Source organism: Phaethon aethereus, assembly GCF_964289735.1.
Source record: "Phaethon aethereus genome assembly, chromosome: Z".
NCBI lineage: Eukaryota > Metazoa > Chordata > Aves > Phaethontiformes > Phaethontidae > Phaethon > Phaethon aethereus.
In genome coordinates, this window is record NC_138577.1 from 86602283 (window position 1) to 86629916 (window position 27634).

Genomic DNA, 27634 nt, shown 5'->3' on the forward strand with positions numbered 1-27634 from the left:
AAAGATTCCACTCTCAGGAGGCATTTCTACCTTCAAGAGCTTCCCACTGACAACAGCTGAATTTCTCTGTTAAATTTTCTGTTTAATAGCAGTTCCACTGCCTGAGAGTAACTTGCTGGAATTCAAGTCTGTGAAGGGTTATTTGGGGTCAGTATTTGGGTAAGCAATATTATTCTTGTCTGTTTTTAAATTGATGCTATATATCCATTGTTAGGTTAAGATGTTATTGTTTAAACAAAGTTCCTTAAATAATAGTAACCACTTTTTAATTTAATATAGGTAAATGTAAATATAGTTATTATTTTTTATGTTTCTCAAAATAGTTTACTTGAAAGTGTTTAAAATTCTGCCTCTCTGCAGATCCCTCTCTCATTTTCTTGTGTATTTTCCTAGGTTTTTCCGTGGTAGATATGATGCTAAATTCTTACCACAGGGCAGACACTTTGTAATTTTCCATGCGCTACTTAGAAGTTTATGTGAGATTTGGAATTAATTACTTACACAGTTCCCCCTCATAACGTGGTTTATCTGTTACTAATTGACCAGAACAAGTAAAAAGTTCTTAAACTATTGATGATGCCTTTCTATAAATTCACCATGCCATTAACCTCCACTAAAAGAATCAATTATTTTCCTGAAAAATCTCTCCCTTGAGAAAGGGATTGAAACCATAAAGTCAGGAAGGTTCTTACTATAGTAGCCCTTGCAGAGTTAAAAACATGCCATGGTTACATGTAAATATCTCCTTTTTTTAACTTATAAATTTACAAAGGAGCGAAGTGAGTAGTTTAACACCTCAGGGAGCTATAAACAATTATACTGGAGCCAGAAGTTTCAGTCCTTTTTCCGCAGGAAAGAAGACTTTTCCTTTTTGTTAGCAGCTGGAACAGAAACAAGCAAGATCAGTTCCAGGGGTTCTGTTGGTAGCTTTCCCATTATCCAGGGAAGAAAAAAGGAGCAAAAGGGGGAGGAGGAAACAGTTTTAAGGTGCATTATTTTGTGTTCACAGACAGAATTTTTCAAATAGTCTTTTGTTTTACTTTTATGTATGCTGGAATGAATAAACCTCTCCCAAAATACAAAGTACTTCAGTAGATTTTTGTACCTGAAGAACTAACCATATTTTCAATAGTAAATTTTTGTATCTTAAGAACTAACCATATTTTCAACTTCAGTAATGAAGACTTGAAGTAGTTACTGAGTGGAACAGCCATAGTCTCCTGTCGCCAATTAAATTAAATGCCAATATGAGAATGCACAATGAAAATAATTTTCAGGTTACCCTGGAAAACATTTCTCCATATGAACTCCACATATAATCATTAGAAACTGTGAGTATTTAGGTAATGCTGGATTCAGGAGAAGCTCTTCCACTTTCTCCTTCTTAAAAAAAAAAATTTAAAGATTATAATTTACTAGCATGAGGGCAAGGATGAAATGGAGTTTTGTCGAATGTTTACTATTTAAGACTTGTTTGCAGGTCACACAGTACCACAAGGTCAAAACTGAGTAGGTTGTGCTCACTGTCATGCAGAACTCTCTCTTATTCAGTGACCGATGACCATTCCTTACTTGCAGTAGAAAGCACTGCAAGTGGGGGAAATGGTGATGCGGAATCTACTGTTTATATCAGCCTGTGTAAAAGGCAGCAGACCTACGGGTTATGTTCTGTAAATCTGTCAGAAAAAGCCATATTCAAAGTCATAGTGTATTTATAAACTACTCATACTTTCATGCAAATCTTTTCTGGTATTTGAGGAACTTCATGCATAGTTGAATTTGTAGGTGGGATGAACTCTTGTCTGGCACTAACAATACCATTTGCTGTTACCATTTCACTTCCTAATTCGATACCTGTACTCGGTGCGCATTAGGACGACATGCCTGTGCAGCAGGGGAGGGAGGTTCTCTTTGGCCGGGGGAAGAGGTTCTCTTCTTCTGCAGGTTCAGCCACAAAAAGCCCAAGTTTTGTCTATCTTTAACAGTGCCTTGTGGTTGTAGGAGTGATTACTTTGAAAGTCACACTTACTTAAGCGTCTATACTAGCCATCTAATACTAAAATTGTCAGCACTAATTGCCCATGATTTCGTATTGATTTCTCACATATTCTATTGCGAGAATGTTTTTCTGACACTTTGTCTATTTTTACTTTTTTTTAAATGCAGCATTTGTTTCAGTTTCGTCATTGGGAGAAATGGAAGACACTGCAGTAGAATACATAATGTTTCTTCCCCTTCTGCTTATATAACTTCAGAAATTTGAGTTTAGACCAATCAGCTACAAACTGTATTCTTGAACCTCTTTGTGTATGATTAAATTTCATCTGTTGCTGACAACTGAAGTAGTCTTTTCTACCCACAGCACCACCTACTGAGACCCAGTGCCCGTTCTTTTAAAAGATGCCATCTCCTAGCAGTCAGTAATCTTGTCACTTCCACTTTCTGCTGGCAAATCGTAGATTCATAGAATCTTTGGGTTCAAGGGACCACATAGTGCCCAAGTCCTTTGTAATTGGTCTTCATAACTTTTTCTTGCCTTAAATCACAAATAGAAGGATCTTAAAAGGAAGGAAAAGTAACGCTCTCATTAAGAGCATGTAAGCTATTTGTATGGTGGTGTTTGTGACAGATCTATCACAGCGTCTCAAAACCAACAAACCAGTCTGCAGCTGTGAATTAATTCTCTCTGGCGATGTGAATAATGGAAAAACCTTTAAAGATACTGTCTGGATAAAGCTAATAATATTGCTTCTCTATATAAAATCTAAAATACATTAAATTGCACAGCCATCTGATTATCTGGCAGAAATATTTTAAGACAAGTGGAGAATATTTTGATTTGTCTGATACCTGGTGGTTCATTCCCACAGAAAGCACTGAAGGTTCCCCAATAAAAATACCTTCAACCTCTGTACGAAGACTGGCACGTCTGTGGGGAGCAGAGGTGCCAAATGCACACTCACTGCTGCAATTAGCGTGGCTGTGTTTTTACTTAGCTGTCCTGCTACATTGTTCTGCCACAATGAAAAAACATGTTGGGAATTAAACCTTAACTTATCACTCAACTAATAATTAATTAATCAAGTTTGTGGGAGAAGAAAGTCTGTTATGTTTTTTAACTAAGGTGCAACACAGGTTTGAACCCTCTGTCACATTGGAAACATGCTTTTTCTCTTAGAGGATAGTCTGTTTAACAATAAACTCTGTTCTGAGTTAATTTAGACATGAAAAGTAACTGCCACAACTCCAAAATATTAACTCTGTACATGCAATGGTACTGCTTCTGAGTACTGTTGTAGTTTTTAAGGGCTAGGTAACCTTTTTTTGTGTGGTTCATCAAAACATGAATAATGTTAATTCTCTGTCATTTGAAGTTGCTTCTGGCTTTTTTCTTTGTAGCCTCTTCTTGTATTTCCAGGTGGTGGTTTTATTCTTCCATGTATCTTGCTTCCATTCCTAAAAATAATTTTTAATAAAATATTTTGATTGTTAGGCTGGATATCAGGAAGAAAAGAAATTGAGAACTTTAAGTCAGGGAAGATGGTGGAAAAACAGAGAGAAAAGGGGAAGCCAAAGAGTACTCATTTTCAAGTCAGCGTCCCCTGTGACTCATGCCTCACCAGTCTGGCTGAATTCTTTTGTTTAGGGTCAGCTCAGGCCTAGAGGAAAGAGTTTTTAGAAGAATAAAAGAAGTGGAAACCTATGCTCTTGGAGCATAAAGCTTGAGATTTCCCTGTGCAGCAAGGTCCTAGCGCAAGTGCATGCTAACAATATGTTCTTCTCCAAGTTTTGTGGCTTGCTAACCCCTTCAGAGATGCCGGTTCATGAACTGGTTATGTCAGTCCTGTGCAAAGAACATAAGCAACCTCCATTTCAAAGGTGTGTCTCATAGTCACAAGACTTGAGCCTAGAAGGAGCTGGCCTTCAAGAAAACAGGTGGGCTTCAGAGATTTTCTCTTCCTGAGGGGTGTAAAACACGACTTTTTCTCTCCACCTGTGCTCTGATTCAGACTTTATAAAAATGCTGCATTGCGAACTGTCAGTTTAACATTCCTCTGTTCATCTGCAACTTTATTTAACGCTGAAACTTCTTCTTAATCCCTCTTCCTCTCCCCCACCTCTCTGCCAACCGTCTCTTCCTGCATCCTTTAGTTAGGGCCCACAATGGTATTGGTTTTACTCCTTGTGTTCTGCTGTGTTGTTTAAACATAATGACAAACAAAAGCCTCTTTGACTGAAGGTAGATATTTGCAAAATTGCTTCCTGACAGTAAGAAGTTTTATGAGGTTGAAGAGAATATAAGGAAAGTTTGCAAGTCCTCCATTTCTGGAACAGAGAGAGAGATTAGTGTAATAAAATTATGATGATAAACAAAAAACAAAATTTAGAGACAGAAATTAACACAGGACAAATTCCAATATATTTATAAAAATGTACTAATTTCCATCTCAGTGCTATTACTGTTGAACTGCTTACCTTTACAGGAAATAAAATACGTCGCTCTGTCCAATAGTAGAGTATGCTATCAAAAGAAATAAACAGTTCCTTGGTCTTTACTTAGCCGATAATAATCTCTCCAGAACTGTCTTTTTTTTCCACATACTCACCATCATCAGAATATTACAGAAGTGATTGCCTCCTGTTTTTCATTTAGATGTTAAATAAGGGGGGTGGGGGGGTGGGGGTGTATTTTTTTGAATTATACTTTTCTACTTCCTGGTCAAAGCAAATGTTCTTTAATTCTGTTTTAAAGTGATTTGGTGCTAGTTAGGGACTTTGAGAGCAGAGCAGTGCTATTTACCCATAGTCTTGGTTAGAGGGGAATGAGTTGATACTCCTGGTAAAATGATAAGTTTGGGACCTCTGTCAAGACTTCTGTTGACATCTATCTTTTCTGAAAAAAATTTTAAAAGACCAGAATTTATAAAATTAGACAAGACATTCATTTAATATGAAGAAGACGTCACTTTTAATGTGTGCATCTTTAAAACCAAAAGTCCTTTTTATTCCCAGAAAGCCCTCCTGAATTTTCAGTATAGGAATTCCCATGATGATAAGCATAACAGCAGACAAAAGTATAGTAAATGATACGAATTGCTGCATTTCTTGGGAAACGCTTGATGGCAATATCCCTCCAGATCTGTTTAATTTCGACAGTGACAAAACCACTAGAACCTGTATGATGATGGGGGATTTCCACTTAATTAGATGACTTTTGCTTTCACACTGAACAGATATGCCCACTGAGAGGCAGTCTTTACCCATGCTCCAACCTGGACGCTCAGAAGACTGACGTTTCTTAAAATTCATTCACGTGGGGTTTTTGTACGTATTCTGTGTGGACTTTCTGTACAATTAATTTACTTAAGGAGGGAATGAAAGGGAATCCTATATTGCAGTCTCTAAAACGTTTTTATTTGATGTGCTTTTTTGAGCAGTCGCATCAATATCTGCAGTATGCTACAGATATCAGCAAATGAAGTATTAAGTAAACAGGTTTGAGTCTGTGGACAGAAAAAACTATTAAGAAAATATTGGGCTCATTTGTTCCATGTAGGTACTAGTTTTTGTAACCTTAGGGTTTTACATTTGCACTCAAGACTGAAAAATGCAGTAAATCATAGGAAAATAATCCCATTTTTTCTTATACTAATTTATACTTTGTAATAAGAAATGGTTGAAATGACTAATCACATGGAGTGAAAGGTAGAACTTGGGTTTTTCAATTACGTTCACATTGCTTCCAAATAAAACCCTGAGCTTGGTTGCTGGCTGTGTGCAAATCAGGGAAGAAGAGGAAAATCTGCAGTGAGGGATTTGGCTCTGTTGTCAGAAAGGTTCAGACTGGCATTGGCTGTACACCTGGGGTTTTAATCCGTTTGCCTGATTCTGTATATTCATGCTGTACACTTATATCCAATCAAATAAAAAGCAGAGAGAAAATGTTCAGAAGGATATGCTAAATTGTAGTATGATTCATGTAGTAACACTGCTGTAGCCACAGTTTGCTCACAGCAAAATTTGTAGGACAAGATAATATATTTTGTTACACCAGCTAGCACAGTTGGAGAAACGAGATGCGTCTTCTAATATGCAAACATTTTTAGTGATGAAGAACAGAAGAAGGGCCTGGTGCCCCTCAACTTGTGCATTTTTTTACTAATTAGCTGGTTTGCACAAATTTATTACCTCACCAAATGGCTTTGCTTCACTGGACGTTTTGTCAGTTGCCAGTGACCCCAAAGGGGCCATCGTGGTAGCCGGCAACTGCTGGAAAATTTTAGGAGAACCCTACTTTTTTGACTAATGCTTTTCCCTGAACTCCCATCTGGGTGGCTGTGCAAGGCAAAAAATGAAGCATATGAACCTCATCTTATCTAGTGACATTTTATTCATCAGGCCTTGGGGAGCGAGGATATGCCTGTGTAGTCCTTTCCTGGCGGACGTAAGTACTTGCTTCTCATGCCTCAAGCTGAACTCAGGCCAGCTCTGGAAAAAACTGTTCAGCTGCTTTGTGTTCAAACGAACGTGGGGCTCAGCCTCTCAGCAAGACGTGTTTTCCCAAGTACTACACAGTGTGAGCCAAACTGTGCATCTTTGATCCGGGGCTAGTTCATATTCAGCTGACTTTAAAGCATAAAGGCAGATGAAATCCCATCTGTGTTCAAGATACAGTACAAATTAAAACTGATCTTATGGGTAATGGCCGTGCATGGCAGAAAGTCTGTCCTCACTGCACCGCGGGGCCTGGGGACACGTATTTGAGCTCTTTGCAGGCTCAACCTTTGGAGGTGGGTAGCAGAATGGGGAGGTGCAGAGAAGGAGAGTTGTAGGAAGGTGCCTGCACAGATGAGGTTAACTAAGGAACTGAGGAAATCAAGTTGTTTTCTTTGAAATGACAAAATTCAGTTTTGCTTTGCTGTTGAGAAGCAAACGCAAGCAAGCTCATCCACAAATGCTGTATGGAAGTGGCATGGAATCCATGCAAGTTTGGAGTTCAGAAGATGTTTCAGTGATAGTAATTTGACTACATGAACATGTTAAGAAGAAACCAAAGAGCAAACCGTGTGGTGATGAGGTCATTTCAGTTAATAAATTCATGTGCATAAGCTACTTTATGCACATTTGACCTTCTAGTGTTGATTAACTCAACACATGGGAGGGGTCTGAGGAGAACATTTGCTATTTTTAGTATAGTTGAACATAGGAAGTGTTTGAAGCACTTGGTCACAGCAAAAACATCCCTGTTTCTGTAGGAACAAGCAAAATGTTGTCACTAAATACAGAAATGATCTCTAAAAAGAGAAAGGTTTGAGATGCGTGACTCTTTAAGACAAACATTTTTTGTGTTTGGCTTGTGTTGCAATAAAAGATAAGGAGGATAATACAATGTTCCTATAAAAAAAAGAGGCCACAGAAAAAGTGCTTTTGTTCACATCTTGAAAGTAAATGTGATCAATTGCTTTAGAACGATCAGTTAAGCAAGAGAGGGTGTTTGCTTTCTTATATGTGCACCCATACACGAAGCAGTTCTGCTCAGCCTGTTTTCCTTGCATATGTGATTTAAGTGTACGTTTCAAAGCTGCTTTTCAGAACTCTGTTTTCTGTCTCGGCTTTTTTTGCCTGCAGAATTACCACACACCCCTGAGAAATAGTCATCATTTTGGGCCTGCTGTACGTAAACAGCTCTCTTTTACAGTGACAGAACTGCAGAGGAGCTGCAGTCACCTCAGGGAAGGAATGTAAACTGGGCTAGGTGACTATCAGCTCACAAATAGCTCTTTTTAAAGAACTTAGATCTGAAGCTGTTTGACTCCGTCCTATCCAGAGAAAATTGTTCTCTGTGCCGTGAATGGCAGGAGCGTACTCGGTATTTAAAATGATCCCAGAAAAAATTTACTGAGCCATGCATATTTATTCCTCTCACTGAATGCCATATCGGAGTTAGTATTTGAAGAGAATTCCCCACTGCACTGCATTATACAGTATATACCCTGCAAAGTCACTGAAGATTTCCTATTCTTGCAGCTTGTTTTGTCGGTCAACTAGTGGTACACAGAATGGTCTGGATATCAGCTTAACTATCATTAAAAAAGAAAAAGTCGTGATCATTTTATATGACAAGCTTTCCTTACTGTTCTAGAAGGTACAGTAGAAGACGTTATTTTTGAGCCTAAAAATTCCATATCATCTGGATCACCTGTGGAATACTTTCTTGTCTAAGAGCAATTTTTGTGCAAGGAGGTTCATTTGGAAATGAATTTGACATGTGTCCAGTTACTTTTTCTGGTTTCAGTCTGACACAATGAAACAAAATATGTTTCTAAAATTACTGCCCTATGAGGAATGGGCTTTGTTTTTCTTGCAAGTGATCAGTGGATCATGTAATTAGAATTATTAAACGCAGTTTCAGTGGATTAAATGTACGCGGCTGGGGAGTTAGTGTTACTTCACTACTAAAGCCAGAAGAATTTATAACTAACTAATGTTTCAGCTAAAATAGACCAATCTGAACTTTTTGCACTAAAAAAGGTTGGTTTTTAGCCTTTCGTTGTGACCTGAAGGATAGGGATGGTGGGAGAGGGTCGGTACCGTCTCAGGCAGCGGCACAGACCTTCAGGTTCCTGCAGTTTTTAAATGCCCCCCCGTGTTGCTTTGAGATGAGCTGATAGAAACAGGTGACGAAGTCGCTTGGTGTTAAGCCTTTACAAGGGAAAAAGTAAAACAAGAATCAGAGATCAGGAGTCCTGTTCACTCTCCGTATTACAGTTAGTATCCGTCTTATCCCTCCTTCCCTTCAGTGGTGTTATTCTTTCTTGTTGCCACAATAAGTGGAATCCGTCAAGGTGAAAAGTTCATCTTTTTTAATAACAAATAAGCAGTACTTAATAAAGCAGGAATAATTTTCAATTTATCACACAACAGTTTTGTTTCAGGGAGGTGTTTTTTTTTTTTTTAAAAACAAAGAGTTTTGGGCTCAAACCCTGCTGGATGTTAATGCAAATCTGGTTTTTCTAAGGTTGCCTTGACTGCCCCATGCACTCTCTTTCACATGCAGTGTCCAATCTCTGCAGTCAGGTGTCAACCATAACTTGAGCCTCCCTACTGATGCCCAGCAATCATAAAAAGAGTCTTGAAGCTGCTTACAGATGATGTAAATAATGATCTCTCTCTAGGTGGTCTTGTTTGTGCAGCCGGTTGGGTTGGCACTGCTAGGAGAGCTATGCGGACCCATTTTTACCTGCCTGCCCCCAAGCGTGAATCCTTGCAATATAAGGGCTGTATAATTTGGAAGTGGCTTATGACAGAACCTCTGGAGTCTGAATTCTAAAATATGTTCTCACAAGTTGAGATTGTAGAAATAGACCCAAATCACAATTTCAGCATTACTCTCATACAATAGGGGTTTTTTTTCCTGATTCAGGTGAGAGCTTGAAAGTTCCCCGAGAGCTGTGAGCTGCCTCATTCATACCAGCATGAGGCTTTGAGAAATTCATGATGAAGCCATAGGTTCTGCCTCTTTTTTCCAGATACCTTTTTCCCCGAGGGATTGGCAGAATTGACCCGGACTTGTTAGTTTGTCCCTCACCTCCTTGCAGTCCAGCTACAGAAAGACCTTTTTGCTTTACTGAAGTATACTTTAAACCCATCTTTCCTGTCTGAATGCTGAAGATTTCCTTTAGTGCAGGATCTATTCTGTATCCCTGCTAGATTTAGGCTAAACCCTAAACTGATGTCGTGGTTTGACTCCAGCCATCAACTAAGCCCCACGCAGCCGCTCGCTCACTCCCTCCACAGTGGGATGGAGGAGGGAATCAGAAAAGTGATGAGAAAAGAAGTGAGTTGAGATACAGACAGTTTAACAGGGAAGGCAAAAGCCGCGCACAAGCAAAGCAAAACGAGGAATCCATTCCCTGCTCCCCACGGGCAGGCAGGGGCTCAGCCATCCCCAGGACAGCCGGGCTCCAGCACGTGTAACGGTGACTGGGGAGACAAACACCATCACTCCGAACGTCCCCCCACCCCTTCCTTCTTCCTCCCCCTGTTTATATGCTGAGCATGACGTCATATGGTCTGGAATATCCCTTTGGCCAGTGGGGGTCAGCTGTCCTGGCTGTGTCCCATCCCACCCTCTTGTGCCCCCACAGCCTGCTCACTGTGGGTTGAGGAGGAGGAGAGACCATGACTCTGGGTCAGCGCTGCTCAGCAATAACGAAAACATCCCTGTGTTATCAACACTTATTTTCATCCCAAGGAGCAGGGCAGGGATCGTGCCCCTGGACTCGGCACTGGTGAGGCCGCACCTCGAATCCTGGGTTCAGTGTTGGGCCCCTCACTACAAGAAGGACGTTGAGGTGCTGGAGCGTGTCCAGAGAAGGGCAACGGAGCTGGTGAGGGGTCTGGAGCACAAGTCTGATGGGGAGCAGCTGAGGGAACTGGGGGTGTTCAGTCTGGAGAAGAGGAGGCTGAGGGGAGCCCTCATCGCTCTCTACAACTGCCTGAAAGGGGGTTGTGGTGAGGTGGGGGTTGGTCTCTTCTCCCAAGTAACCAGCGACAGGACGAGAGGAAATGGCCTCAAGTTGCGCCAGGGGAGGTTTAGGCTGGATATTAGGAAAAATGTCTTTACTGAGAGAGTGGTCAAGCATTGGCACAGGCTGCCCAGGGAGGTGGTGGAGTCACCATCACTGGAAGTGTTCAAAAAACGTGTAGGTGTGGCACTTCAGGACATGGTTTAATGGGCATGGGGGTGTTGGGTTGATGGTTGGACTTGATGATCTTGAAGGTCTTTTCCAACCTTAATGATTCTGTGATTCTGTAATATTTTGTCTGTTTTCAATAAAAGCCCAGGGATGTAGTTTAAAGACTTTTGGCCTGAGGGGATCCATACAAGTGAGATACCGAAAGGCAAGCCTGTGGCCCACAGCTTCTCTCAAGAGGGATTTGAGTCATCAGTCAATCCTGTGACCATTACACAGATCAAAATCCAAAATTATTAAAATAACATTAAAACTGTTGAAAGGAATCAGCTAGAGAAGTATGTATAAATGAAAGAATACAAGGACACTAGTACACCTTTCTAGTCACAGCATTTGAAGGTTATAACTTGTTTTACCTACTGTAGCTTCAGAACATCTACAGAGCTTAAAATTCAGCTGCATCTGGATGTGATGAATCCAAATCACTTGGCTACTGAATGTGCTTTGGGTATGACAGATTAAATATCTCTTTAATTCCTATACACAGCTTGAGAATTTCTACAGTAAGAAATATCTGAAGTGCTGTGAAATTAAAAGATTGTCTCACATCCCAGTTTTTTCATAAACGACAGAAATAATTTTATGTATTGATGAAAAATACAGAATTTAAAATGTACAAAATAAAACCCCTTTCTATTTCTAGTCTGAATAAAGGGACAGCCATTCACAACTATACAAATTGATTTTGATGTTCCATGAATGTGCATCAGAAATTTGAAGCTGATAAATGTGATAGTAAGTACAAGCATCATCAAAAAGGTGCCCAAAGCATGGAATATGTTTATGTAAGTGACAGAAACATGCAAAAAGCAGCTGACAATGACAATATAGAACTCAAATTCCTTTAGCATTTGATAGGAGATCCTCACCAAGAAACAAGAATTAGACCATATGAACCTGCATAGCCCCGCCTTGGGCATGGCTACTTTACTAGGTAAAATACTGGTAGTATTTAGTTATTTTTTAAACATAAAAATCTGTGTCTTCTTTACTGTTTTAATAGAAGTCCCTTTAATAACATCTGAGAGGTCATTTTAAAGAATTAGACTTGAATCACTTTTTATTTTTAGATATTTGGCTTTTGACTACTATCTGCAAGCACACTGACTTTAGGCAAAGAAGTTAATATGTTTTGCATTCTCATTATACATGAGAAACTATGAGAAACTTCCAGTCACTATATATCAAAATAGTGAAGCAGGCATTACAGAGTAATTTTTCAGACTAGTTTCGTATGCAGATGCTCTATTCCGGAATAAACATTAGTTTATTTTGAATAATTTTTGCGTGAAGACGAATAGAATAACAGTTATTTTAGGAATAAGTGACTTTCTCTGCAGTTCATTTTCACGTGTTGGCAGAACGACAGAGCACAGATTCTAGCTAGATAAGGAAGTTTCTATGTCTGAGTTTGAAAAAGCAATTCAGTCTGTACTCCTGAACAAAGTCCGTGGCAGCAGGATAGAACTTCTAAATTCTATAAATACTTGGAATTTATTTTTACAATACTGTTTGCGCACTAAAAGTTATACTTAATCTATGTTATTTCTTTAGGTTAGTCACAGTTCTAGGATCCTTATGTTTTTGGCGTATTTAAAGCATTTTTCTTTGTTTGTCTGTTTTTAATCTAAACTATTGCTCAGAGCACTAGTGACCCAGTTCCTTCCCCTGCTTGTTTACAGATGAGATGAATCTGTACAGAACAGAAAAACTATGACTACTAAGACATTATTTAATGCTGTTTAGTAATCTACGCCAGCTGGCATGCTCATGGTTTTATTATAGGTGTCTGAAAAGTCCTGTCTTCAAGTGGAATCATCTTAAATCTTTACTGCCTGTTATACCCTATGCTATTTACTAATTCACATTGATTATTGTGCATTCAAAAGTTTCCATTCTTCCCATTAACACAACAAAATCCAAAGGCTTTGTGTTCTATCTGTGTTAGGGAGGGAAAATTTCCTCTTCTGCTCTCTAATTATGAAGCCGTTTACACAGAGAAGGCAGCAGTTAAAGATACCTATATGACAACAGATGATACTGATCAGTGAACTGATACATTTCTAGGCTGTATTTTGACATTTAGGAGGAATCTGGACCAAAGATTGCCGCAAATATTTAAATAAGGCCAGCTTTTCTTTAATATCAGAGGTTACAAATAATAGCAGAACTAGGAAACTTACCTGTTAGCCCTTGTTGAAGAATGCTTGGATTGTGTTAAGTAAATTTCTCTTTACATAAAAAAAGCTTCCTGCAAGATTTGAATTACTTCAATTAAGTATTCTTTCATATCACACCAGACTTCTTAGAATAGCTCTTCCAATCAATAAATGAAGACAGATCCCATAGTCTTGTGAAGATCTTGCTTTCTATACGTAAACCTCTGCTTTTTTCTTCAGGCTGTAGACAGCATGCACTCTACCAACAGAGGTACAGGTGAAAACCATAACAATTTCCTATCACCAGCCTTCTGATAGAGGTTACATTTTTAGTGTACCTGCTTTTTGAGCTGCTTACACAGCCACTACTTCTGTAAACCTGACTCAGATTACCATTAACAATTTAACTAGGAGGACTTGGAGGACAGCCGGCTCATGTCCAGCTTTTCACCTACCAGGACCCCCAAGTCCTTCTCCATGGGGCTGCTCTCCATCCCTTCATCCCCCAGCCTGTGCTGATACCGGGGGTTGCCCTGACCCAGGTCCAGGACCCTGCCCTTGGCCTTGGTGAACCTCATGAGGTTCACACGGGCTCATTCCTCCAGCTTGTCCAGGTACCTCTGGATGGCATCCCGTCCCTCAGGCGTGTCACCTGCACCACTCAGCTTGGTGTCCTCTGCAAATTTGCTGAGGGTGTACTCAAAACAGTCCTAAATTCAGTTTAGAGGTAGTAAATGGTCATGCTGACAAATTTGTGTGCACTTACTGCAGGAAACTTACACACCCGAACTTATTCTTAAGAATAACTATATCTAGAAATGGAGGAAGTGAAAAGTGACATTATTCAGTTTTTCCCTGATGTACACTCTCAGCATATATAGATCCCACTTGAGAGGCTTCTAGAGGTGATTAATCTGTGATGGCTGATCTACTTGGGCTCTAACCTGAGCTTCTAGATAGAAAACAACACGCAGATCCTGTTGCACAAAGTCAACATCCATCAGAAGACGTTGTTTTGGACCTGCCGAATCAGCATATTCAGACAGCCCTGAGCTGTGTCTTAGTACTTGAAACTGGAATAGGCTGTAGATACGTTTCTGATAGTTTTAAATGAGGCTTTTTCAGGTTTTATTTGCATCGTTGTAGCAGAAGTGTTGTGTTATTGAGGATCTTGCAGTGGGACTCGGGAGGTCTGGCTTGTGCTCTGTAATGAGTGACAAAGCAACGTGCATCTCTGTCCCGGATCTCCATGGAGGTGATAATAGGAGCTGTCTTTATAGGGTACTGTGCCAGATATACTGTTCTGAATCGGTATGTAAAGTGGCTGTCTGCGAGCGGCTGTGCTGTGCATCGTGGTGCCTCGCTCCCTCTCAGCCCGTATCCTGCCTGCCGCCTTGCTCAGAGAAGTTAAAAAAGTCCCGGAGCCTAAAAATGGGAAGTGAAGAGGGCAGGGACTGAGCCCAGCATGAAACCAACTGCTGGGGGAAGGGAATGAGTAACATATTCACGTCTTAAAGTGGTTGCCACTTCTGCTGCTGCTTAATAACGTATATATATCTTTACACAAAAGCATTGTGGGTCACTGTTGTACATATGCCATCACTATTTCAAATAATTTCATTTTAGTTAGCTGTTTGGCTTTTCTTAAGGTGCCAGTTTACAGTGATATACAATCAACATACTTCAAGCAAATATTTCATGAACACAAAAATATCTTTAAAATGCACCATACATTCAAATTATATAGTGAGACTTTTGAGTTGCTGTTCATAAGGTGCTTATTTTTTGATATATATGTTCACTGACTTAACTGAAGCCAGAAATAAAACTAAACCCACACCTATTTTTTTTTGGTGTCAGGTACAAAGCACCCTTCTCTGAATTATGGTAATTTCTGAAACAATTTAGTGACCCATGAAGTCATTTAGCATTCATGTAAATTCGCAAAAGAACTTTAAATTCAGCTTTTAGCATCATTAACACAGAATAAATATGAAATGAAAAGTTAGTTATTGAACTTTTCTTTTGACCCAGTTGAACACTGTGTTTTGAATCTTCTAAATTATATAACCTTTTCCTCTGTACTCTGAACCATGCTGTGTGTTGTATTGTTACTTTTTCCAGGAAGAGTGACTTAGAATTTTTGCTAGTGTCCATAAATCTCTGCAATTTTTGTACATCCTTTGTTGGTATTTTTGTCCTGACATTTAATATCCGAACACAAAACACAAGAAGAACACTTGGCTTGCATCAGTGTTGTCCTGACCTACCAAGAAGTAACAAAAAGTATGATTCATATGCACTATTATTAAGCAGTGTCCCTGTGTTCAAGGAGGGAACCCCTTTTTTTACCCATATAAAGTAAATTCAAAGCAGAAGAGAGCAATTTGGTGAGGACATGGGAGTTTATTTTACTATGTTATTGTTCATTGCAATTCAGTCCAACAAAAGAACAGCACTGTAAATTATGCCTTTAATACTATTCTTCTTTTCAGATTGGGCTGGTATGATGAGAGAGAGCATGTGGTTGGGCTCTTTGTTTTGTTTTCTTTTTTAATAGAAATGCATGCAAACAAGATCTATAAGGAAGACAATCTCCTCCTACATGGAACAAAGAAATAAATTTAGAATCATTAAAAGAAAATAATAAAATTGATAAAAGAGAAGAAATCTATTTAATGTGAAATTAAATGACCAGTGTTAGGATCCACTTCTCTAAGACATATATGAAGATATTTCTGTCTAGAAGAAGACAATGTCTAGAGCTTCGTGAGTTTGTACTGTGAAACAGGAATTTACAGAAATTACAGAAATGTGACATAAGTATACTGACTTGTTCTTCACTGGCACACTCCAGAGTGTTCTAGGGGAGTTGGCCGCTTGGTTTGCAGATTTTTCCCAGTGGGGAAAGGTCTTTTTCTTAGCTGCAGGAGGCAGGGGTGCTTCCTGCTCGGATAAGAAAGTGAAACTGTTTTGAGCAGATGTGGCAGGGCCTAGCTCTGCGCACTCTTCAAGAGCTAAATACGTATTGTTCTGCTGCTTGATGCTTTTATATATGCTTGGGTTAGCTTTCTCCACAGCTTTTTCTCTAGAGCAGAGCAAGGTGTTCTCTTTCCATTTTCTTCGCCCAGCACAACATGCTGCCTTTTCAGCACTTCTTGCAATAGGAAAGGTTATTACTCTCAGGTTTATTCTCCCTCTGTGAAAACATTTTTTTTTGCAATTCTAAAACTTATACGTCAGGTTTTGATTATACTTTACCAAGTCATTATTTTAGTTTCAGCCTTTATTTTACTTATTACCTAGGGGTTTTAACTTAACATTTGCAATATCAGTGCTGAAAGTTCCTGGTTTTAAGTATTTTTGAAGGAGTTGTGTAGCTAATGCCACATCAGATACACTTAGGTCTTCATGAAATAAATTTTTCAGTGTTTGCTGCATTGTCAGACTGAAAAATTGGGGCAGAATCTTAAGACAGACTGGTCCAGGTTGAGAGGAAGATGGTAAATCAATTACCTGCGGATTTCAACAGAAAACCATTCCTGTCCACCTCATTGGGTGTTGCATATTCTCTGACCAGGAATAGATTATGTGATGTGGTTTGCTACAAAATGCATGGGAAAAAGTCTTATTTAAGTAAAAAAAAATAAAAGGAATATTCTTTCATCAGAGTATTCCAAATTCATCCATTGCACTGCACTTCTGTGGAACAGTTCTGAAGAGGTACCACAGTGTCAATCATTTCGATACAGTACTTTCCAAACAAGTTCAAAACAGTTGGTGGAAGATAAGATGCAATCTTTAATCCAGAAGTAATTGGAAGTGCTGATATTTTGGATGTCTATTTGGAATCCTTGTCCTTTATCTTTCTTGAAATGTTAAATACAGAGAAACAAAGCTACCTGTTCGGCAGAGTTCATGAAAATGTGCACTGCCCTGTTTATAGTCGGTACCACTGCAAGCGTGTGTAGTTCCTTGTGTATTCTGTTTGGGCTGGGATGGAAGTAACCTTCCCCCGTAGCAGCCCTCGTAGTGCTGTGCTTTTAGTTTTATGCAGAACAGCATTGATTGATAACACACCGGTCTTTTGGCTACCACTGAGGAGTGCTCGCCCAGCGTCAAGGCTGTCGGCTCCAACCTCCTCCTTGTCACAGCCCAAAGTCCAGTAGGCTGGGTGTGTGCAACAGGTTGGGACCTCTGGCCCAATCTGACCTAAGGGACATTCACAGAATCACAGAATCATAGAGTCGTTAAGGTTGGAGAACACCTTCAAGATCATCAAGTCCAACCACCAACCCAACACCACCATGCCCACTAAACCATGTCCTGAAGTGCCATGTACACATGTTTTTTGAACACTTCCAGTGATGGTGACTCTACCACCTCCCTGTGCCTGGGAGCCTGTGCCAATGCTTGACCACTCTCTCAGTAAAGACATTTTTCCTAATATCCAGCCTAAACCTCTCCTGGCGCAACTTGAGGCCATTTCCTCTCGTTGAATCGCTAGTTACTTGGGAGAAGAGACCAACACCCACCTCACCACAACCCCCTTTCAGGTAGTTGTAGAGAGCCATGAGGTCTCCCCTCAGCCTCCTCTTCTCCCCTCAGCTGCTCCTCATCACACTTGTGCTCCAGACCCCTCCCCAGCTCTGTTGCCCTTCTCTGGACACGCTCCAGCACCTCAATGTCTTTCTTGTCGTGAGGGGCCCAACCATATGATGTTGTGCACAGCAAAAAAAGCTAAAAGAGCAAAAAAAGCTAAAAGAAAGGAGGGTATTTAGGTTTCTTCAAAGGCACTCACAACTTTACCCATACGTAAATTTTCCCATGCAATAATCTTGGATTTGATCATACAATGATCAAATAGTGTATCATGCTATCAATAGTATGTGAATTTTGTACATATGCTAATTGTCCAAAAACTGACTCAGCCTGCGCTGGTCTGATGTATACAGTTAAGGTCATTACTCTTATCACAGAATCACAGAATGGTTGAGCTTGGAAGGGACCTCTGTACATCATCTTGTCCAACCCCCCTGCTCAAGCAGGGCTACCCAGAACCAGTTGCCCAGGAATGTGCCTAGATAATTTTTTAATATCTCCAAGAATGGAGACTCCATGACCTCTCTGGGCAACCTGTGCCAGTGCTTGGTCATCCTCATAGTGAAAAAGTGTTTCCTGATGTTCAGAGGGAACCTCCTGTGTTTCAATTTGTGCCCGTTGACTCTGACCCTGTCAGTGGGCACCACTGAAACCACCACCTGGCTCCATCCTCTTCGTACCCTTCCTTCAGGTATTTATATACATTAATAAGATCCCCCCTGAACCTTCTCTTCTCCAGGCTGAACAGTCTCAGCTCTCTCACCCTTTCCTCGTAGGAGAGATACTCCATCCCTCAGTCATCTGCATGGGCCTCTGCTGGAATTTCTCCAGTATGTTCATGTCTCTCTTTTACTAGGGTGCCCAGAACTGGACGTAGGACTCCAGGTGTGGCCTCACCACTGCCAAGTAAAGGGGAAGGATCATCTCCCTCAACCTGCTTGCAACACTTCTCTTAATGTAGCCCAGGATGCCATTAGCCAAGGGCATATCGCTGGTTCATGTTCAACTTTGGTGTCCAGCAGGACCTCCAGGGCCTTTTCTGCAAGTGGCTGTCCGGCTGGGTAGCCACCAGCAGGTATTGGTACATGGGGTCATTCCTTCTCAGGTCAGGACCTTGCACTTCCCCTTGTTGAACTTCTTGAGCTTCCTGTCAGCCATTTTTTCCAGCCTGTCTAGGTCCTTCTGGATGGCAGCACAACCCTCTGGTGTATCAGCCACATGTCCCAGTTCGATGTCATCTGCAAATGTGCTGAGGGTGCACTCTGCCTCTTCATCCAGGTCATTAATGAACATGTTAAGCAGGACTGGACCCAGTATTGATCCCTGTGGTATACCACTAGTCACTGGCCTCCAACTAGACTTTGCAACCCTTATCACCACCCTCTGGACCTGGCCATTCAGCCAGTTTCCAACCCACCTCGCTGTCTGCTAATCCAGCCCATAAATCAACAGCTTGTCTATGAGGATCTTATGGGAGACAGTGTCAAAGGCCAGGTAGACAATAGACAGCGACTATTGTCTTCCCCTCAGTGAAGCCATGCTTAGTACTCCTGATGATTTTCTTATCCATAATGTGGCTGCAGACGGTTTCTAGGTTTGCCTGCTCCGTCACCTTGCCATGGATGGAGGTGAGCCTGACCAACCTGTCATTGCCTGGGTCCTCCTTCTTGCCCTTCTTGAAGGTACAGGTGACATTTGCTTTCCTCCAGTATTTGAGCACTTCACCTAGTCACCATGATTGGTCAAAGATTACCAGGAGTGGTCTCACAGTGACATCTGCCAGCTCCCTCAGCACTCCTGGGAGCATCCCATCAGGTGCTGTGGCCCAGTTTGTTTAAATATTCTCAGACCTGATCCTCTTCCCAAGTAACTAGCAATAGGATGAGAGAAAATGACCTCAAGTTGCACTGGGGGAGGTGTAGAGTAGATATTAGGAAAAATTTCTTTACGGAGAGAGTGGTCAAGCATTGGCACAGGCTGACCAGGGAGGTGATGGAGTCACCATCACTGCAAATGTTCAAAAAACGTGTAGATGTGGCACTTTGGGACATGGTTTAATGGGCATGGTGGAGTTGGGTTGGTGGTTGGACTTGATGATCTTGAAGGTCTTTTCCAACCTTAATGATTCTGTGATTCTGTGAAGGGTACATCTTTCTTGCTCCAGCCTTACGCCCTGGTCTCGTGAAGGCTGCTCTTGCTGGAAAAGGCTGAGGCAAAGATGACATTCAGTACTTCCACCTAGAGATAAGATTCATCTCCATGTGTCACGTGCTGTATCCTCATTTTAAAGACCATCATATGATAGTATTTCAGCACTTAGCATGCCATGTTGTAATTACTACTACTCTGTATTCCACTTACTTATTCTTCATACATCTTCTTACTTAGGTTTCAACTACTTCTCAGCTGGCTGTTGTTTACATGGTTCATATGGAATTGCTTCAATCTTCTGGTCTTTACTTTTTCTCTTTTATACAATATTTGAAAGGCAACTCTCAACTTACACTCATTTTCCTGTAATTTTCTGTAATGAGGCCAAGTTTAGCTCTGCTAATTCTGAACTTAGAGTGTAATAAATTCTTTTATCATTAGAAGGTATATTGATTTTCTCACATCATCTATAGCTGGCATCAATGAATACACCATGTACATTTGGTTTGTTTGACAATAGTGTAATCTTCTTGTGTGGAATTTTTGTCAAATATTTTTTGTTATATAAATGAAGAGATAATTTACATTTCTGGTAAAAAATTACAGTGAGGCAGGAAAAGTAAACATATTTAGTGTGACTCCAAACAAATAAAATTAAAATCGTCACATTATCAGCGAAGATAGTGACATTAAAGGTCACCACTGAGATAAAGGTGAGATGGTGAATAGAGTCAGTAGCATGGAGTGAAGGTTATGGCTACTGAGGGAGAAGGGGAACTCAAAGGGTATGTTCATAGGTTGGAACAAAAAGCTCCCTATTCCTAACTTTGAAAAGCTGGCACGATACCTTGCAGGTGTCACAGCAAATGCTTTTAGCAAAAAACCCCTTCACTTCAGAGTGTTACTATGTGACTGAAAAATAATATATTAAAAGTAATATATAGTAAAGAGGCATCGTGATAAATGAAGGGGAGAACAAGACTCCCATATGTTTATACTTAGATTGTGCCAGACTAATCTCATAGTTTTCTTTGATGAGATAAATGCAGTAAAATAGAGAGTATGTCACATAATTAGTGAAATAATAATGGAGCAGGATTAGTCCAAGGGCTTGGATGTGGGAAGAGATAGACTAATGGGAAAAGACAGCTGTGAGAGTGGCGAATGAAGAGAGGTGTTTTACTGATCCTAAAGAAACAGAAAACATGCCTGGGCAAAATGCACTGATGGCAGAAAGTAGAGAAGCACTGACACTATGAAGTGGCAGTGGGGTAGCATATAGAAAGATGTGAATAGCTTTGAAGACTAAAGTGTGAAATACAGGGATATTTCTTAGAACAAGGTGAAAAGACGTAACTTGTAGGCTCATAGCAAAACTTCAACTGCGTGGCAAGAGGTAGTCAGTTGGAAATGAGAAGAAATACTGTGTATAGCAGATGATCACTGAGGTATTACCATATATCACAAAAAGTATTTGCACAGTATATAGGGAGATACGAAAACTGTTGGGTGAGAATCTTGCGAGACCTCTGCAGCTCTTCCCCAGCCAACGCTCAGTACGTGTTTTCACAAAGGACAGAGTCAGAGTGGCACCAGTATAGCGACGGACAATGGAATTGGTACGCAGGCTGCAAAGGCTTTTGCGCAAGGACAGGCTTTCTTACGCGTGAGTATACATTTCGCAGCGCAGTGCACAGGATTACTTGGAGAAACAAGATAAATTGATCCAGGCAGATGCTGTGTTCACAGAGCTAAACTTCTTTTGCTGTCCAGCCCAGCTTAGGCATCTCTACAGAGAACTGCGCTGTGCAGCGGTCAGCTTATTTAACCTTGAAAAATGAAGCCTGAGAGAGAATACTGCTGCTTTCCGTGAATTCATGATAGTGCAAACCCCAAGGAGGAGGAAATCCTGTTTAACCTGAGAGGCTCCCAACAGAAGAAAAAATAGGTATAATTTGACCATGAATAAGTGCAGGCTGGAAACTAGGAGGCAGCTCTTAACTACCAGAGGAGTGGTGTTCTGAGCCAGCCTATCGCTTGGAAACAGTGGTAAAAAATACTGTTCCTCATACAGGAACATACAGTTTTGTAAATTGTCTGGTTTTATTAATTTTTTTGGTTTGGTGTTGATGACTGCAGTTGAATACCCAGTTGCTAATTTCCTTCAAGTAATTGCTAGGTAATTGTCTTAGAGTTACAAATGAATTGCAGTATCCTTTGATTAATTAACTGAGTAAGCGACTGTCAGATAGGAACCCTGTCAAAAATCCTTTTGCTCTTTAACAGAAGTGCATTGATTTATCATCTTTTATTTTTTAACATTTTTATTTTTTCATTTTGCCGAGAGGAACCTTGTGAGTCATATGCTGTCACTGTAATTTTGAATGTGGCACAGAACTATCATACACAAATTAACAAAAGTAGTAGCCTGCTACTTGAGTAACTTCAGTAAGTCACTTGTTATTCCTTAATTAAAACACTTTGGGTCAAGACTGATCAGCGTGACAAGTACCAGGAAGAAACATTATGTTATCATCTTGGCATAGACCCAAATGGTGGGTTACAAAGGTTGTTTGAAAACGGGTATTTAGAATCTTACCATCTCTGTAAAAAGAGCTCTGAACAACTGATATCAGATGGAAGACATCCAATGTATGTTTTCTAATGTTCCAAGAAGGAACACCTTATTCCAATATATGGTACGTATTTTGCTTATTAAAGTAATAGGTTCATTATTACAAAAGATTGCCCACTACAGTTAAAAACTAAGCAAAGTATAGAAGACATGAGGCAGTTAGGCCTAAGGAATGATTTATTTGGAAGGTGCTTTTTTTGTATGTTTCCCTAACAACCTTAGATATTATGGGTGAAAAGTCTATTCACTGGCCTGGCTCTACCCGTTGCTACTAAATTGTGGTGCACTGTGTTTTAAGCTCTAAGTGCCAAAGTAGCCAGCATTTGTCAGAAGAGCATAGCTAAACTACGGTCTCTTCTCCCAACATTTCAAAATACTATCTGCTATTTGTTTTTTGTGTTATAATCCAATTGTCATTTGTATCTTCTGCCCAAGATGCAAGATAACAATTACATGAAAATAATATATAGATGTTTCTTCGCCTCTTTTATCTTTTTAGCCCTTTTTTGTCTAAAACACTGTAATGCCACTAATTACAATAAACTCTTAGCTGAGTGATTACTTCAGCTGTATTGCTGGTTTACTTCTTCAACAAAAGTCAGTATCCACGAAAGGTATGCATTTTAGCAAATATTTGGACTCTTCTTATTGTTTTGGTTGGAAAACTCTTGACATAACAAGATACTTCTCTATACAAAAATTATTTTTCTTGAAACACAGGAAAATGCTAGAAATGATAGTTTCTTTGATAACAGATGCAAAATGCTCTCCAGACAACATTCAGTCCAGAAGGTGCTAAAAACAGGTTTCCAGGACTCAGTCTGCTTTTGTGTTTTCATCCCTTCGTTGTCTCTGTCCCTAGCCTAACATTGTGTCCTTGACATATACACAAGCCTTCAGAGAACAAAAGGTGGTAAAGCCTCTCCACCCAGATGTGTGTTGTATTTTGCTTGTTGTAAGTAGAAGTGTTTGCTCAAGTTTTAGGAAAAGTACTGCTGGTACTGTTTGAGCTAGCTGGTGCTACAGAGTTGTTTACATGAACATTTCTTGTGTTTATCCCTAATGGAAGGCAGCTATTGCACACATACTTCAATTGTGTTTAACCCACTCCAGACAATGGCGTTTGTTTTAGCAGCGTCAGAATTTGGCAAATAGCAGTCTATATTAAGCTGTGTGTTAACCTCTTAATAACTGAATGGTGATGTGGCCGTGTTTAGATTCCAGTTCCCAGCAGAAGACTGATGAACACCACATAAAATACTAAAAGTGCATTTTTTCCTTTAGATAATGAAATGCATCTCATAATTGCTTTTCGTCCAGTTGTCCAGTTGCTCATTCTTACTCCATTTCATGGTGCGATAAAATTGTCTACCTGTCAATATACAGATACATTTATATCTGTATATATAAATTTTATAAGGATATTTTTACAGTTAAGAGACTGCCTGAGAGTTAGCCAATACCATACATGTATTTTTATTGTAAATATGAAGTCCAGATGTATGCCAAATCACTTTAACTGCCTTCCCCACCCCATATCCTGATTTTATATACATAAAATCTGTCTGTACACTCCACAAATTACTATTACTAACACGTCAGTGGGCTGTTGGTCAAAATATTGGTATTCCTTCTAAAGGAGAGGAAAAATCATCAGTTACTGCAGGTGTTCAGTAGGTAAACTGAGCCTTTCTTTATGTGAACACTTTAATTCTTTAATGAAGTCTCCTGATAGAGAGCTATTTTCTGTGTAAAGAAATTCACAGAAGACAGAGATAAAAGTTTCTGACTTGTGTTTTCATTTTAAATGCTATATTGAAATTCTTCAGAAGCATGCATTGCAGTCAGACTTGGAATACCTTTGTTCCTTAAACAATGCATTGGCTACTTATCCAGCCAACGTATAGTCCTTTGACATTTGGCATGTCTCTGGAAGAAAAACTATCTATCTGCTTTGTGAGTGTGAAATCCTGGTCTGCTCTAAGCCAACAGAAGAAATGCTGACTGCCTTTTGTCCTGTATTGCTATCTTATGTGTTGGGGTGTAATATTGTTGCATGTCTAACAGTCTGAAGACAGTAAGTGCCTCTTGAGTTTGTTTGTTTTCTTGATAAAATTTCTGGCCTTATTGAAATCAGAACAAAATGTGTCTTTTTATTTTATGGAGGAAAATCTCCACCCTCAGTTACAAAGCTAGTGCCTAATGTTGCATGGCAATTAGTCTGAGGAACAATATTAAACAATAAACATTAAGTGTCTCTATAGTCTTTTCAGATATGGATGTAATGGATACCAGATTGTCTGCAAAAAGTTTAAAGCTAGTTTTGTGGCTGACAGCATTAAAGAGTGACTGTTTTGGGGTGAATATTAAATGCCCAAGGCATCTATCCTGAGTCTCTGGAATGGTAACTGAGTGTATATTTTACTTCCACATAGAAAATTTTAAAAAAATCATTATTATTATTATTAAATTATTTTTGTTTAATTCCAATATGCATGTATTAATTTTTTTTCCCTGCAGATTTCATTTCTGGCTTCTGCTTACATAAGCCAACATCTCTCAGAGGAAAGCTGCTCTGCCCTTGCATCTGTTACCCATTACCTTTACCTCTGCCAGTTCAGCTGGATGCTTATTCAGGTTGGTCTCTCAGTCTTTCTCACCCCTTCCCCAAAACATCTGTGAATGTAACTGATACATAGATTGTGTTTCTATTATATTGTAGTGTACGTATCTCTGCAAATTCAATGCTACTAGAGAGGCAAAACATTAGATGGTCTTTATTAAGCCTAGAGTGTTACAGCTCCAAGAGTAAATATTTGAACCTTAGAAAGACTTTCCACTAATATCCATTACAACTCTGTAAGAATTTCCACATCTTACTTCATCCTGTAGAAGTTACTGTCTCAAAACACTGAAGAACTGCTTTATTAGAGTTATTAACTTTTCTAAGCATTTCTTACTTGGTCTTTTGAAACAGTCTCTTACAGGTGAAATGTAACTGTAAACTACACTGTAATTTTTTGAGTCAGTAGCATTTTAGTCATTAGACTTGTGTAATATGACAAACAAACCTTCATAAGTTAGCATTAAAATAAGGAGTACATACATTCATAAATATTGCCAGAATTTTCATAGAATCATAGAACTGTTTAGGTAGGAAAAGACCCTTAAGATCATTGAGACAAATAGTAAACCTAACACTGCCAAGTCCACCCCTAAACCATGTCCCTAAGCACCACATCTACACATCTTTTAAATACTTCCAGCGATGATGACTCCACCACTTCCCTGGGCAGCCTGTTCCAGTGATTGACAAGCCTTTCGGTGAAGAAATTTTTCCTAATATCCTGTCTAAACCCCGCCTGGCGCAACCTGAGGCCATTTCCTCTCATCCTATTGCTTGTTACTTGGGAGAAGAGACCAACCCCCACCTCACCACAACCCCCTTTCACGTATTTGTAGGGAGCAATGAGGTCTCCCTTCAGCCTTCTCTTTTCCAGGCTGGGGACAAAACCCCAGTTCTCTCAACTGCTCCTCACGGGACTTGTGCTCTAGACCTACACCAGCTCTACACCAGCTTCACTGCTCTTTTTACACATTATAGAACAGTAAATGATGTAAACACCAATTGAACTAATGTGGGAGACCATGAACAATCAAATTTGTTATGGAAAATTACCAGTTGTGTGTTAGTCAAAATAACAAGCTGTGAGGTTATTTGGAAAACACATTATCATGCCCTCATTTAGAAAGGTATATTTAGCCCTAAAACATGAATTATGCCATTTATTTATCTCATTTTAATAGTATATGTGCACAGCACATTTATTATAGCATACAGCTTTATATATGCAGTGTTGCGTTAAGAGGCAGAGCAATTTGGCAGAAACAAAACCCCCTTGCTTTCCAGTCGATCCTCAGATATCAGAGGGACTGGGGGCGGCTGAGCTTAGGTTCTGAGTGATGCCCAAAGTCAGCGTTAGTAGTCCGGTCGCGCCCAACACCTTTGTTGGACTATCACGGGTCCGGATGCACTGCTAACATCACACTACCTGCTCAGCCGGACACCTCCTGAACTAACACGGCCGCACTCAGAGGTACGGTCGCGTTCAGGGACCACAGACGGCTGAGTCAATCAATAGTGCGATTTATTGAACACACGGCTGAGTCAATCAATAGTGCGATTTATTGAAGCAACAGATATACAGGTTCTTTGGATTGCCGGTGATAAATTCACTACCTATAAAGCACGTGCAAATGCTAAAACTACGAGAGACACTACTTGGCTATAAACGCCTTAAAAGATGTAAAGTGACTCTATATAGAGATTTCTAAGTTTCCCGGGGAGGCACTTGGTATGACCAAGGGTTCAAATCTTACCCAACGGCGTCCCGATGGGGGGGAAGAGAGGCTCAGCCCGTCGACTGATCCCAGAAGTTAGAGTGGTACACAACGATGGTATCTTCCCTAACATCCAGCTCTTAAAACATTATTTTATAGTGTTTTACTTCGCAGGTGGAGCTTGAGTGACTCTAGTCATACATACCTTTATCAGGATTGGTGCAGAATTCTCTCGCTTCGCGTTTAAAGGTACAGACTAGGAAAAATTCAGTGCGCACACTCATTGAGGAGGGGTCGCACCTTGGGGGGGTGGTAGCTTTTGAGAGGGGTGTGCGTTTTAGTATTATAATGATATTATAATTAGCAAAGTTCACTCTAAGGACAGCACTTCATCAAAGTTGACAGGTCTTTGGCCCAGGACATTGTAAGCGCAGCTTATCAATGTACATCCTGTGCATCCCTAAACTCCCCTGTTCACAGAGCGTGGCCGCGAGGTCTCCACTCCGCTCCACCCTCCATGTAATCTCTCCCAGAGTCAGCACACCAGGTGCCCCTGATGTTGCCAACATCCAAGGCTGTTCAGGGAGTCTCCATGGCACAGACCCGTCGTACATGAGTGCTACGTTCCACCTGGTTTCAAGGCTGTTCTTAGAGGGTAAATTTCCAAAGTACCCCTCAGCGATTACTCCACATGCAGCTCCATACATTAGCATACAAATCCTGCAATATGAGGTTGTCAGACCAAACCGAGAATTGCAAATTAGGCTATACCTAAAGACAGCTTTCGCTCCCAGTGACATTCATGTGGCATCTGGCATTTTCCTGGGATTATGCCAGGCTCACTTCCATTGGGCACCTTAGTAGTCTTTCTAACAGCTCTGCCATGCTTGTTGGTCTTAGCAAACTACAAGTAGATGGTCTGTCATGTACAATGCTGATGCAACTGCTCATAAAAATGGAGCAGAGATCTAAACCCCTCTGTCTCTAGT

The 27634-nt window shown here is 40.2% G+C and overlaps 1 protein-coding gene across 1 annotated transcript in view; it reads left to right on the forward strand.

Moving 5' to 3' along the window:
* The window catches only part of ADGRV1 (adhesion G protein-coupled receptor V1), a gene marked incomplete at its 3' end in the record, with an annotated part of 281727 nt that overhangs the window by 166056 nt on the left and 88037 nt on the right, over positions 1-27634 (forward strand). The window contains exon 84 of the mRNA XM_082012794.1: positions 24825-24941. Within this exon, the coding sequence (XP_081868920.1) occupies positions 24825-24941 (117 nt within the window). The remainder of the gene's footprint in view (positions 1-24824; positions 24942-27634) is intronic.